Source organism: Lithobates pipiens, unplaced genomic scaffold (genome assembly GCF_037356315.1).
Source record: "Lithobates pipiens isolate NorthernLeopardFrog02 unplaced genomic scaffold, aLitPip1_a1.2 Scaffold_28, whole genome shotgun sequence".
Lineage (NCBI taxonomy): Eukaryota > Metazoa > Chordata > Amphibia > Anura > Ranidae > Lithobates > Lithobates pipiens.
In genome coordinates this window covers 12,316,948-12,332,100 of record NW_027507789.1, presented here as the reverse complement: position 1 = coordinate 12,332,100, position 15,153 = coordinate 12,316,948, and the positions used below count along the sequence as shown (strand labels likewise).

General features: G+C 47.8%; 1 protein-coding gene across 4 annotated transcripts in view; it reads left to right on the top strand.

Annotated features, from left to right (window-relative positions):
* Positions 1-15,153, top strand: part of SDK2 (sidekick cell adhesion molecule 2) — an 876,954-nt gene that overhangs the window by 730,119 nt on the left and 131,682 nt on the right. For all 4 annotated transcript variants that reach the window (XM_077458690.1, XM_077458687.1, XM_077458688.1 and 1 more), the window contains exons 17-18: positions 8,034-8,215; positions 11,119-11,234. In XM_077458690.1, coding sequence (XP_077314816.1) covers positions 8,034-8,215; positions 11,119-11,234 — 298 coding nt within the window. The remainder of the gene's footprint in view (positions 1-8,033; positions 8,216-11,118; positions 11,235-15,153) is intronic.

Below are 15,153 nucleotides of genomic sequence, written 5' to 3'. Positions count from 1 at the left end.
GCTCTAACGTGTAGGTATGGGGGTCAGGTGTCTACAAGCCTTTGACCATAAAGTGTAGGTGTGATGGTCAGGTGTCCACAAACCTTTGGCCATATAGTGTAGGTATGGAAATCCGGTGTCCACAAGCCTTTGATAATAAAGTGTAGGTTTGGTGGTCAGGTGTCCACAAGCCTCTGGCCATGTAGTGTAGATATGAAAGTCAGATGTCCACAAGCCTTTGACCATAAAGTGTAGGTGTGGAGGTCTGTTCACAAACCTTTGACCATAAAGTATAGGTGTGTTGGTCAGGTGTCCACAAGGTGTGGTGGTCAAGAATCCGCAAGCCTTTGGCCATAAAGTGTCGGTGTGCTGGTTAGGTATCCAAAAGCATTTGACGATATAGTGTAGGTATGGAAGTCGGGTCTTCACAAGCCTTTGATGACCATAATGTGTAGGTGTGGTGGTAAGGCATCCACAAGCCTTTGGCCATATAGTGTAGGTATGGAAATCAGCTGTCCACAAGCCTTTGACCATAAAGTGCAGGTTTTGTGGCCAGGCGTTGACCAGCCTTTGACCATAATGTGTAGGTTTGGTGACCAGGTGTTGATCAGCCTTTGACCATAAAGTGTAGGTTTGGTGACCAGGTGTCGATTAGCCTTTGACCATAAAGTGTAGGTGTGGTGGTCAGGTGTCCACAAGCCTTTGACCATAAGGTATAGGTGTGGTAGTCAGGGGTCCACAAGCCTTTGACCATAAAGTGTAGGTTTGGTGGCCAGGTGTCGATTAGCCTTTGACCATAAAGTGTAGGTGTGGTGGTCAGGTATCCAAAAGCCTTTGGCCATAAAGTGTAGGTGTCCACAAACCTTTGACCATATGGTATAGGTGTGGTAGTCAGGGGTCCACAAGCCTTTGACCATAAGGTATAGGTTTGGTGGCCAGGTGTCGATTAGCCTTTGACCATAAAGTGTAGGTGTGGTGGTCAGGTATCCAAAAGCCTTTGGCCATAAAGTGTAGGTGTCCACAAACCTTTGACCATATGGTATAGGTGTGGTAGTCAGGGGTCCACAAGCCTTTGACCATAAGGTATAGGTTTGGTGGCCAGGTGTCGATTAGCCTTTGACCATAAAGTGTAGGTGTGGTGGTCAGGTATCCAAAAGCCTTTGGCCATAAAGTGTAGGTGTCCACAAACCTTTGACCATAAGGTATAGGTGTGGTAGTCAGGGGTCCACAAACCTTTGACCATAAGGTATAGGTGTGATAGTCAGTGGTCTTCAAGCTTTTGCCATAAGGTATAGGTGTGATAGTCCGTGGTCCACAAGCCTTTGCCATATTGTTTATCAGATCCTGGTAGCTTGAAAAAAAATAATCTTTCAACACAGACAGTTCCTGCTTTTATTGCTTTCATGTCTTCCAGAACACAATCGAAAAGGCCTTCAGATAGATATTGAGTATACCCAGTTTACTGTCAATGTGGTTCTTCAGAGCTGACTGCTGAGCCATAGACTTAGCGCTATGGTAACTGCTCAATGCACCCTCTCAGCCTGAATAAAATAATTTCTCCCAGCATTACAGATTCTTGGAATTCTAAACCTATCCCGATTAATATGCATGATGTCACACGATCGGGTCGCGTTACATTAGCACCATGTTGAAGGCTGTGAGGAGGAATAAGATTAGGCTGCTTCACACACACAGGTCTAGTAGGAGATGACATGGGTTGCCAGAGACCTCTGGGTAAAAAAGGATTATACGGAGAGGGGTGGAGAGAGGATTAGCGAGGAACAGAATTATATCAAGGGGGTGCAGAGGTTTTATGTGAGTGGATGGGGGAAGTCATTGATGGAAGGGCCAAGTAAAAAAAAAAAAGTGTAATAGGCATGGCTTGAAGGAGACGAGGAGATGGTAGCAGTTACAAGTGGGGGTAATATAAAAATTGATTTTCATAGCTACATATAATTATGTAAATGTATTCCAGAAAATTATAAGGGCTGGAGAGATTTATTATAAAGGGTTTAGTGAATATACAGTAGCAGTTCTTTACTTCAGTAGCTGTAAACCCTAACTGAATGACATTTAGTTTGCTAAAGCTCTATGTATCGTAAAGATACATGCATGCTGATCTCCTGCAGACCCATTGATGTCACTTCTTGTCACTCCAGTGACGGCTGCATGGCACTTCTCTGGGTGGGTTCCTTGATGGTGACAACGGTGTGCTTGCGTAATGTGTGTTGGAATGACCACTTGTAGTCTCCTTTGGGAGAGCATGTGAAAGCGTGACAACGCAGGAGCACAGTTGGGAGAAGGGGACAGAGGGTTGTCACCCTTGACCACTTGATCACTTCAGACCCATGCTATAGCTGAACGATGGCTGCAGCTCGGCTCTGTTGTTCCAGGAGGTCCCTCTGGGGTGCACATTTGGTGTGCTCTCTGTGTTTGCTGTGTCCTTCAAAAATAGCCGATCGCAGATCAGGGTAAAGGGCCAATCACAGCAGCCCTTTACTACATGATCAGCTGGTTCCAATCACAGTGTAAACAGGCTTATCGGTTATCGGCAGTACTTTCCTTATGCGCTGTCTCAGCGGGAGGAAAGCAGAGCTGGTAGCCGCCAGTGTCACAGGGGGTATGTACACAGATAATCAGGGCACTGATCATCAGTGCAGCCCCATCAGTACTAATCAATGGCCATCAATGGCACCTATCAGTGCCAATCAATGCCCATTGGTGCAATCCATCAATGACATCTATCAGTGCAGCCTATCAGTTCCCATTAGTGCAGCCTCATCAATGCTGCCTATCAGTGCCCATCAGTGCTCCCTATCAGTGCAGCCTATCACTTCCCATCAGTGCCAATCAATCCCCTTTAGTGCGATCCATCAATGACATCTATCAGTGCAGCCTATCAGTACCCATCAGTGCTTCCTATCAGTGCAGCCTATCACTTCCCATCAGTGCCACCTATCATTGCTCATCAGTTCCAATCAATGCCCATCAGTGTGATCCATCAGTGCCGCCTATCGGTGCAGCCTATCACTTCCCATCAGTGCAGCATATCACTACTCATCAGTGCCAATTAGTGCCCATCAGTGCTGACTATCAATTCCCATCAGTGCAGCCTCATCAGTGCCAATTAATGCCCATCAGTACAGCCTCATCAGTGCCAATTAATGCCCATCAGTGCCGCCTATGGTTGCCCATCAGTGCCCAATCAGTTCAGCCTCATCAATGCCAATTAATGCCCATCACTGCAGCCTCATCAGTGCTGCCTATCGGGGGCCCATCAGTGCATCAGTTTATCAGTGCAGCCAATCAGTTCTAATCAGTGCAGCCCCATCAGTGCCAATTAATGCCCATCAGTGTGATCTATCAGTGCTGACTATCGGTTTCCATCAGTGCAGCCTCATCAGTACCAATTAATACCCATCAGTGCAGCCTCATCAGTTCCAATTAATGCCCATCAGTGCAACCTCATCACTTCCAATTAATGCCCATCAGTGTAGCATATCATTATTCATCAGTGCCAATCAGTGTCCATCAGTGATGACTAGCATCTGTGCAGCCTCATCAGTTCCAATTAATGCCTATCAGTGCAGGCTCATCAGTGCCAATTAATGCCCATCAATGCCACCTATGGTTGCCCATCAGTGCCCAATCAGTTAGCCTCATCAATGCCAATTAATGCCCATCAATGCAGCCTCATCAGTGCCGCCTATCGGTGCCCATCAGTGCATCAGTTTATCAGTGCAGCCAATCAGTTCCAATCAGTGCAGCCTCATCAGTGCCAATTAATGCCCATCAGGGGGATCCACCAGTGCTGCCTCATCGGTGCAGCCTATCAGTGCCCATCAGTGAAGCCCCATCAGCGCACATAAGGGAAGGAGAAAAATTACTTATTTGCAAAATTTTATAACAGAAACTAAAACAAAAGTTGTTTTATTTTTTTCTTTTGAAAAAAAAAAAAAAAACCCCAGTGATGATTAAATACCACCAAAAGAAAGCTCTATTTGTGTGAAAATAATGATAAAAAGGCCATATGGGTACAGTGTAGTATGACCGCGCAATTGTCATTCAAAGTGTGACAGCGCTGAAAGCTGAACATTGGCCTGGGCAGGAAGGGGGTGAAAGTGTCCGGTAAGCAGCTAGCTTCCATAACCCGGGTATCCTCTTCTTCGGCCAGCGGTCCTGTTTCCGATAATAGTGGTCTCTGTGGCGGATTCGCTGCAAAATCACTTTTATCGGCGGCGCCGGGAGGGCCCCCCTATTACATGCAAAACACAATCTGCTGTGGGGAAAAAAAAAAAAGTCCATGACCCTTTAAAAAAAAAAAAAATACGCAGCGCCACAAAATGTACAAATGTGAACTACATCATTAGGAAACCATGTTAAATGGACTGCAGTGGGTGTATAGGTGTGAATGTAGGGTAAGACTTGGATGAGTGTCAGTAAATCCATTCGTTCACCAACTTTCAACTTGTCTCATGATAACATCTCCACCCCTTTGCTATTTCAAAGTGGTTTCTTCCCTTTTTATCTTATTTTTTTATTTCAAGGAGGGCAGTGGGAGGAGCTTGATCACATTGACACTGGGTGTCTGCTATATGACATCAGCTTAATTACATATTAACACTGACCCAACTTTAGAAAATAAACTAAATTTTTAAAAAATTTAACAATTAGGATCTAAAGAAAAAAAAAATGTGATTTGAGACTAGAGAAAAGTTTCTTTTTTTTTTTTTACTTCCTTTTATAGGCCGGAGATCTTAAGAGGTTTAGCGTGTTTTCAATGTAAGCTTCATTTCCAGTAGTGTCCTGCTAAATGTCATTACATTGGAGGGCCTGATTGTAGAACCAGAGCCATGCAAATACTGGCCTGAGGGGTAGAATGGTGGGATTAGTGAGATAAAGGAGGATTGCAAAGGGAAAAAAAGACTATATTGAACGCAAGCCAAGCTTAGCGAGAGGCCGGGATAACGAATCTGGCTGTATATAAATTGACTCGGAGAGAGAGAATTATGTGTGAGAACGGGCGCAAGCAGAACAAAAAGTTTTCCATGCCTTAAAGGGAAGCTGTAACTCGAAATAAGACAAACGCTTCGGTCCATGCTAACACAGTAGCTGTATATTAGAGATAGATAGAGATAGATCCCCGCTGCACTACCATCATTGGTTGGTAAGACCGCTGGAAGCTGATGGGGGCACCTGGTCCATGGGGGCAATCTGATGGAGACATGCTCTATGGGGACACCTGGTCTATGGGGTCATTCCGATGAGGATACCTGGTCTATGGGGTCACTCTGATGGGGACACTATGGGGTCATTCTGATGGGGGCCCCTGGTCTATGGGGTCACTCTGATGGGGACACTTGGTCTATGGGGTCACTCTGATAGGGACATCTGGTCTATGGGGCACTCTGATGGGAATACCTGGTCTATGCAGTCATTCTGATGGGGGACACCTGGTCTATGGGGTCACTCTGATGGGGAAATCTGGTCTATGGGGTCACTCTGATGGGGACACCTGCTGTATAGGGTCATTTCTATGGGGTCACTCTGATGGGGACACCTGCTATATGGGGTCACTCTGATGGGGACACCTGCTCTATGGGGTAATTTTGATGGGGACACCTGCTTGATGGGGCGCTCTGATAGGGGCATCTGATGTAAGCGGTACTGTGATGAGGACACCTGTTCTAGGGGGGCACACTGATGGGGAAACCTGCTCCATGGGGTCACTCTGATGGGGACACCTGCTCCATGGGGTCACTCTGATGGGGACACCTGCTCCATGGGGTCACTCTGATGGGGACACCTGCTCTATGGGGTCACTCTGATGGGGACACTTACTCTATGGGGTCACTCTGATGGGGACACCTGATCTATGGGGTCACTCTGATGGGGACACCTGCTCCATGGGGTCACTCTGATGGGGACACTTACTCCATGAGGTCACTCTGATGGGGACACCTGCTCCATGGGGTCACTCTGATGGGGACACCTGCTCCATGGGGTCACTCTGATGGGGACACTTACTCTATGGGGTCACTCTGATGGGGACACCTGATCTATGGGGTCACTCTGATGGGGACACCTGATCTATGGGGTCACTCTGATGGGGACACCTGATCTATGGGGTCACTCTGATGGGGACACCTGATCTATGGGGTCACTCCGATGGGGACACCTGATCCATGGGGTCACTCCGATGGGGACACCTGCTCCATGGTGGCACTCCGATGGGGACACCTGCTCCATGGGGTCACACTGATGGGGACACTTGCTCTATTGGGTCACTCTGATGGGGACACCTGCTCTATTGGGTCACTCTGATGGGGACACCTGCTCTATTGGGTCACTCTGATGGGGACACCTGCTCTATGGGGTCACTCTGATGGGGACACCTGCTCTATGGGGTCACTCTGATGGGGACACCTGCTCCATGGGGCCACTCTGATGGGGACACCTGCTCCATGGGGCCACTCTGATGGGGACACCTGCTCCATGGGGTCACTCTGATGGGGACACCTGCTCCATGGGGTCACTCTGATGGGCACACCTGCTCCATGGGGTCACTCTGATGGGGACACCTGCTCCATGGGGTCACTCTGATGGGCACACCTGCTCCATGGGGGTCACTCTGATGGGCACACCTGCTCCATGGGGTCACTCTGATGGGCACACCTGCTCCATGGGGTCACTCTGATGGGCACACCTGCTCCATGGGGTCACTCTGATGGGCACACCTGCTCCATGGGGTCACTCTGATGGACACACCTGCTCCATGGGGTCACTCTGATGGGCACACCTGCTCCATGGGGTCACTCTGATGGGGACACCTGCTCCATGGGGGCACTCTGATGGGGACACATAATGTAAGAGGGCACTCTGATAGGGGGACATGATGCAAAGGGGCACTCTGATGGGGACACCTGATCTATGGGGGCCACTCTGATGGAAACAAATGACATAAGCGTAATTATAGCATCTAATTTTAACCTTTCAGTTACATTTCATTCTTAAAAAGATATTTCCTAGCTTTCCGGGTGTTTGGTGCAGGATCATGCATAAGACTCCATAGGTTCTTCTGTTTAGATTACAAATAAAACAGTGATAAAAAAAGAATAATTTCTAGTTGTTTTTAGGATGTTTATGGTGTTTAGAAAGAACAAAAAAAAGAAAAATATATATCAATATATCTATATAGATATATAAATATATCTATATATAGATATATAGATATATCCGATTCCCTTCCGGGGATCAGGAAGGATTTTTTTTCCCTGTGCCGGAGCAAATTGGTTCAGGCTTTGCTGGGGAATTTTGCCTTCCTCTGGATCAATTTGTGGGTATAGGTTTGTATGTTATTTTTTTTCCCCCTTTTATTGATTGAACTAGATGGACTTATGTCTTTTTTTCAAACAGACTAACTATGTAACTATATATCATAAATTATAAGGGCCAATCACCTAAGCGTGATCGGTCCTGGACAAGAAACTGTCTACATCCAGGGCCCATCGCTTGCAGGTAATCGCCGCATAGCAATTAAATGCGAATGGCTGCAGTTAGCTGTGGGAACCGGCAGCCTCACATTGCTTTCAGTGGGGTTGCCTCCCGCAGCTAATCATTGGGGCCTACCACTGGCGTTCTCGCAGGTGCACGCTCTTGGGCCACAACGCATATCTAAATCCAAATTGGCTTGCATGCCTTGGTTGAATACAACAAGAATGATAACTAGAACAGATATAATAATCTTTATAATAAAGATTACTATATCTGTTCTAGTTATCATTCTATCATTATACTAAATAATAAAAAAAAAAATAATAATAATAAAAAAATATATATTATATATCTTGTACACCACCCCCAGGAGTCGATGGGTGAGGCGGCTGCATTGATGAGTTTGTACATGTCAGCTTCATGTTGTTCTAGGAGTCTATATTGCTATATTTGTAATTTTCGATGAAAAAAAAATAAAAAGACTTGACCTGGATTTTTTTTTCCCTTTTAAGTGATTAAAATGTCCTGCTTGTACCTTTTTATTGTATCTTTCTGTCCAGATACTGCCTCGCCGGCCTGCCTGTGGATTACCAATATAGAAACCTGTCCAACCCGGATCTCAGCAGCCTGCTCCTGGAGGACCTTATTATCTGGACCAATTACGAGATCGAGTTGGCCGCGTTTAATAACGCCGGCCTGGGAGTGTTCAGTGCCAAAGTGACCGAGTGGACCCTGCAGGGAGGTGAGCTGACCTGCAATTTCACGGCACGGCCCCGGCCGGGACCCGGCATCGTTAAACAGAATCTAGGAGATGCAAAGGCTTGTCCCTGTATTTCTATATATATATATATAGGATACAAGAGGTCAGGAGGAGCGCGGGCTCAGCCAGGGACGGTCTGATGTTTTTCTAAAAGTCATTACAATTTTCATGTTTTCTGGGAATAGAAACCTGTTCATTTTGTGTTTTGTATAAGGGAGACATTTAAAGGTAAATTGTAAATTCTTAAAAGTTGCTTCTTCCCCCCATTGAATTCATAAAAGACTTAAAGGGGAGGAAGCAATTTAAGAATATAAAATCTACTCTTAAATGTCTCCCTTATGGGCAGTTGTAAGCGAAGGATGTTATGCAGCCTGAACATTATTTCAGTTGGACTTTAAAATAAATGTCATCTTTCGCATGCGTCAACAGGATAAGTTAGCATTACCACATAACATTATTTTAAAACCTTATCACATTTTCTAACTCCCAGGCAGTCTAGTCCAGCGGTTCTCAAACACCAACTTAACCCCATCACTTCCAGACTGGGGCCTCCCCAATCAGGAGGCAGCTGCAGACCCCCTAACCTCCCACAATGCCTCCCAGTTCCCATAGTGCCACCCAAACTCCCATAGTGGCCCACAGTGCCCCTTAACCCCTCACAGAACGCCCAGGTTCACTAAGAGCCCTCAGTCCCCACAGTGCCTCCCAGCCCCCTGCAGTGTCCCTTACCTTGCTGCATAATGCCCCCCTAGTGTTCTACAGTGCCTGCCAGCTCCCATAGTGCCACCTAACCTTCAATAGTGGCCCACAGTTCTCCTCAACCTCTCACAGAGCCCCCAGGCCCCCTAAAAGCCCTCAGTCCCCACAGGAGCTTGCCAACCTCCCAGAGTGCCTTCCAGCCCCCTGCAGTGCCCCCTAACTTGCTGCATAGTGCCCCCATCCATGTTCTATGGTGCCTCTTATCTCCCATAGTGCCACCCAACCTTCCATAGTGGCCCATAGTGCCTTCAACCTCCCTCAGAGCCCTCAGGCACACTAAGAGCCCTCAGTCCCCACAGTGCCCCCCTGCAGTGCCCCTTACCTGGCTGCATTGTGCCCCCACCAGTGTCCTTCAGTGCCTCCCAGTTCCCATAGTGTCACCAAGGTTTCCCATAGTGGTCCACAGTGCTCCTCAACCTCTCACAGAGCCCCCTGGACCCCTAAGAGCCATCAGTCCCCACTGGGGCCTGCCGACCTCCCACAGTGCCTTCCTTCCAGCCCCCTGAAGTGCCCCCTAACTTGCTGCATAGTGCCCCCATCAGTGTTCTACAGTGCCTTCCACCACCCATAGTGCCACCCAACCTTCCATAGTTGCCCACAGTGCCCTCAACCTACTTCAGTGCCCACTCTGCCTGTGGTGCCCCTTACCTTGCTGCTTAGTGCCCCCATCAGTGTTCTGTAGAGCCTCCCAGCTCCCATAGTGCCACCTAACCTCCCATAATGGCCCACAGTGCTCCTCAACCCTTCACAGAGCCCCCAGGCCCCCTAAGAGCTATCAGTTCCCACAGGGCCTTCTAACCTCCCACAGTGAATCTCAGCTGCCTGCAGTGCCCCATACCTTGCTGCCTAGTGCCCCCATCGGTGTCCTTCAGTGCCTCCTAGCTCTCATTGTGCGGCCCAACCTCCCATAGTGGCCGAGAGTGCTCCTCAGCCTCACACAGCATCTCCAGGGCCTCTTAGAGCCCTCAGTCCCCACAGGGCCTGCCAACCTCTCACAGTGACTCCCAGCCCCCTGCAGTGCCCCCTAACTTACTGCATAGTGCCCCCATCAGTGTCCCACAGTGCCCCCCCCTCCCAGCTCCTAAAGTGCCCTTCAGCCCTCCACATTGCCCCTGAAAAACCTTCAGCCTCCTGGATGGCCCTCCAACCCCCTACAGAAATCTCACTCCTCCAAACTTGTACCCCACCCCCTGCTCCCTCCATAGTGCCACTCTAACCTCCCATAGTGGTCAGTAGTGTTCCTCACCCTCCCAAAGTGTTCCTAGGCTTACTGAAAGCCCTCAGCCCCCAGAGTGCCCTTCGACCTCCCACAGAGCCTCCCACCCCCTCTGAAGTGCCTCCTAGCTTGCTGCAGAACCTCCAGCCCCCCATAGCCTCCAACATTGCCCCCCCCCCCCCCAGCCCATACAGTGTACTCCAATCTCCCACTGTGCCCCTGGCAAGACCTCTGACCCTGTCCAGACTCCCCATCTCCTTTTCATAGTAGCCGGAAGTCCCCCACACCCTACCACAGTTGCTCCCAGTTCCTGCTATAGTACCATCCCAACTTTCTATAGTGGCCCACACGCCTCCTCACCCTCCTACAGTGCCCCTAGGCTTCCTGAGAGCCCTCAGCCTCTCACTGAGCGCCCTTCAACCTCCCACAGAGCCCCCGCTTCTCTGAAGCTAGCTTGCCGCAGAATCTCCAGCCCCCTATAGTACTCATAGCCTCCACCAGTGTCCCCTCAGCCATAGAATCCACTCCAATATACCACACTATCCGTACAAACCCTCAAGCCTCCAGAAGAGACGTTTAGACCCCTCCAGTGACCTCATGTTCATAGCTCCCTCCATAGTGCCACCCCAACCACCCATAGGGATCAACAGTGCCCCTCACCCTCCCAAAGTGCCACAGGCTTCCTGAGACCCCACAGCCCCTCACAGTGCCCCTCAGCCCTCCACAGAAACCCACCCCTTTGAGGTGCCCCCTAGCTTGTTGCAGAACCTCCAGCCCCCTATTAATCGTTATGCAACCATCCTTGGCTGCAGTCAGTGATATTGTCTAGGCAGATATGAGGTCATCAGTCTGCTGTAGGAAGGAAGAAGCATTTCCTCAGTTTTAATTTCCTCTCCTTCTCTGCTTCCAGTCCCCACGGTGCCTCCTGGAAATGTGAAGGCAGAAGCTGTGAACTCCACCACCATCCGCTTCACCTGGAGTCCGCCCAGTCCGCAGTTTGTGAACGGAGTTAACCAAGGCTACAAGGTAATGTGTCCATGCAGCACAGAGCTTTGTTTATTGGTTGCCCATTTCTGATGCACATGGGTTTGTTTTTCCTACCTTGGGGGAAAATCTCCAACTCGGCAAAATTATATTTTTTTTGTTTGTTTTTGGAGATAGAAAATGATTCAATTGGGAACAATAAAGCTTTTGAACATTTTGTCTGAATTCTACATGAAGCTGTTCATTTTCCAGTGTAAGGTGTTCATGGTCACCTTAAAGCTGAACTCCATGCAGACATATTGTATATGGGCTGTTTTACCTGGCAATGAATTTGTACTTCTGTCCATCCAGTCCAGAGATTTAATCAGCTCTGTCACACAAGTGTCAAGGCAGGAGACCTAATGCTTCTTTGATGTAGTTATGATAGGACACAATTTTATGCTTCATCTACATCAGTGATTTTCAACGACAGGACCATTACCCCCCTTACCTCCAGCCAGCTGTAGATCCCTAAATTTACGCAGAGCCTTCCAGCCTCCACAGTAACCCCCACCTCCCACAATGCCCCCCAGCTTACATAGTGCCCCCCTCCAACCTGTCATAGTGGTCCACAATGCCCCCAGCATTAGAGCCTTCAGCCTCCACAGCCCCCACCACCTCCTACAGGTGCCCCCCCCCCCAATCATTCAGCCCTCCATAGTGCCTCCAGCCTCCAAGAGTGACCTACAGTATCTCCTAGCTTCCATATTGCCTTCCAACCCTCCATAGTGTTCCACAATGCCCCCACGACCCCTGAGAGCCCTCAACCTTCACAGTGTCCCCCCGCATGCTGCAAAGCCCCCAGCTCTCTATAGTGCCCTCAGCCTCCAAAAGTGGCCCACAGTGCCTCTGAGCTTCTATAAGGCTTCCCAACCTTCCATAGTGGCCCACAGTATTGCTGAGAGCCCTCAGCCTTCCACAGTGCACCCCAGTCTTCCAAAAGGTTTCCCAGCCTGCTACAGAGCCTCCAGTTCACCATAGTGCCCCCGACCTCAAACAGTGTCCCATAGTGCCTCCAAGCTTCCATAATGCCATCGCAACCTTCCGTAGTGGCCCACAATATTTCCAGGTCTCCTGAGAGCCCCCAGCCTCCAGAATGACCCCCATGGTGCCCTCAACCTTCAACAGGATCCCACCAAACCTCCCATAGTGGCTCATGGTGCCCCTTAACCTCTCACAGAGCCCCCAGGTCCACTAAGAGCCCTCAGTCTCCACAGTTCCTCTCAGCAGTGCCCCTTATCTTGCTGCATAATGTCCCCCCCCCCCCCCAGTGTTCTACGGTGCCTCCCAGATCCCATAGTGCCACCTAATCTCTCTTAGTGGCCCACAGTGCTCCTCGACCTCCCACAGAGCCCCCAGGCCCCCTAAAAGCCCTCAGTCCCCATGGGGGCCTGCCAACCTCCCAGAGTGCCTTCCGGCCCCTTAACTTGCTGCATAGTGCCCCCTCAGTGTTCTACAGTGCCTCCCATCTCCAATAGTGCCACACAACCTTCCATAGTGGCCCACAGTGCCTTCCAGCTTCCATAGTGCCATCCAACCTTCCATAGTGGCCCACAATGATTCCAGGTCTCCCTGAGAGCCCTCAGCCTCCATAATACCCTCCAGCCCTCCATGGTACCCTCAACCTCCAACAGTATCCCACCCAACCTCCCATAGTGGCCTACAGTGCCTCCCTGCTGCACATCCTCCATCCCTCCCAATCTTCAATAGTGTCCCAAATTTCCCTCTGGACCTGATCCAGAACCCTCATTCCTTATTTTCTTAGGCCTGGTGAACGGGAAGTCTGCGAACTCCTGAGACACGTTGGATTTTTACCTGTTGAGCTGTCATTTGAATCAATCTGCACTGGACTTATCATAAAGTCGTGTGGCACTCTCATTGCTCCCATCCTTCCCACTGACTGTTCTGGGGACCCATAGGGACACCCTTAAAACCGGGTTATACTTATCTTTGGGTTCAGAGCTTCACCAACACCAATTAATTCCAACCCATGATTGGGCAGTGAAAGGAGAAGCAGCAGACTGAGGAGCTCGTCACTCCGCGCTCTCCTTCTATCAGAGTGCTCTTTGTTAGCATATAAGCACTGCAAATCTATAGAAGCCAAATGTAAATGTTTATCTTCTGTACTGATCTGAATAAAGATTTACCTTGGGTCCCTTATTCACCTAAATTTCCACATTACAATTAGAGAACCTGCGACGCTAAAAGCGGTGCGCTGCTTTCCCCAAACTCCACTCCATTTCCAGGTCCAATTAATCGCTATACCCCAAGGACAACTAATCGCCGCTCTTTAATACCGGGGAGGGAAGCGATGGCCTAATGGCCCCTTGATTACGTCCTATTGCAATTAATTAACGTTTACATTAATTAAACTCATTTACATGGATTCTGTACAATGCAGCCTAGGCATGTAATTGGCTGAGGACTCGATAGCTGTGAAGATATTTAACATCCATATTAAAATGTAATTAGTATTTCTGATTAAGAAATTCCATTCTGAAATCGGCGTCTAATTAGGAGCTCTTGGCCCGCTTCGGTTCTGGCAGTTACAGAGCGCCCTCTCGTAAATCAGCGGCTAACAAGCAGGCTGGGATGCTTTTACTAGACCTGCCGGTCCCATTAAAGGACCCGACTTACCGGCTCGGGGGAGGGGGGGCGAATTCCAAAACTGGACCCGCCAGCCGGCGTAGGGAGCTTTTAGGGATTGGGCACTGATGATTCGGAAAAGTACGGAACGTATTCTGGACCGTGCCAAAAAATTATAACTTGTAATAATTCTTTGGATATCTCGCTGCTGGGACTTCAAATCAAAGTCGCAGTGGGAGTGTCTGCGTAGAGAAGGACCGGGCTTTATTAATGGCGAGCAGTGCCAGCGCGCAAAACTTTTTTTCCTATTCACGTGTGTTCAGGTTCACCAGGCATGAAAAGCTGGCCCTTTAACTACTTCAGCCCCAGAAAGTTTTACCCCCTTTTTCGGCCAGGCCAGGCCATTTTTTGCAATACGGCACTGCGTTGCTTTTACTGACAATTGCGCAGTCGTGCGACACTGCATTCAAATAAAATGAATGCCCATTTTTTCCTGCAAATGAAGCTTTCTTATGGTGATATTTGATCATCTCTGCATTTTTTTTTGTTTTTATTTAGTTTTTGTTTTTTATTTATTTTTTTGCGCTATAAACAAAAAAGGACTGACGATTTTGAAATAAAAAAAAAAAAAAATTGACTTTCTGCTATAATACATCCAAATGTAAAAAATCTAATTTATTCAACAATTTATACATTTTACATATTTTTGGTAAAAAAAATCCCAATAAGTGTATATTGATTGGTTTGCACAAAAGTTATCACGTCTACAAACTATGGGATATTGTTATGGAATTTTTTATTTATTTTTTATTGTTTTTACTAGTAATAGCGGCAATCAGCGTTTTTTTTTTTATTATTAATTTTTTTGCATGACTGCGACATTGCGGCAGACAAATCGGACACCTAACTGACACTTTTTTGGGAGCAGTGACACCAATACTAGACACGTGAAATTCGTTTCACTCCGAATGAGTTTTTTGATGAAATTCGGCAAATTCGTTCATTTGAAAATATTCGGAAGTTCAGAAATCTGAACATCGGAAATTCGAAAAATCTTAAATTCCGAAATTTAAAAATTCGAAATTCTAAGATTCGGAAAGAAGAATGAAAATCCGAAAATTCACAAGAACGAAAATCCGAAAATCCGAAAATAAGAATGAAAGTCCAATAATTAGAAAACCCGAAAAATCGAAAATCTGAAATTATAACTAACTGATAACTATTACTAATTATTAAATTCTAGGTATTGGAATTTCCTTTCAAATTTGGCTGTTAGTGAACATAATGAATACGAATTTATTTGAAGCTACTAATTATCCGAAATAACGAATGCCGC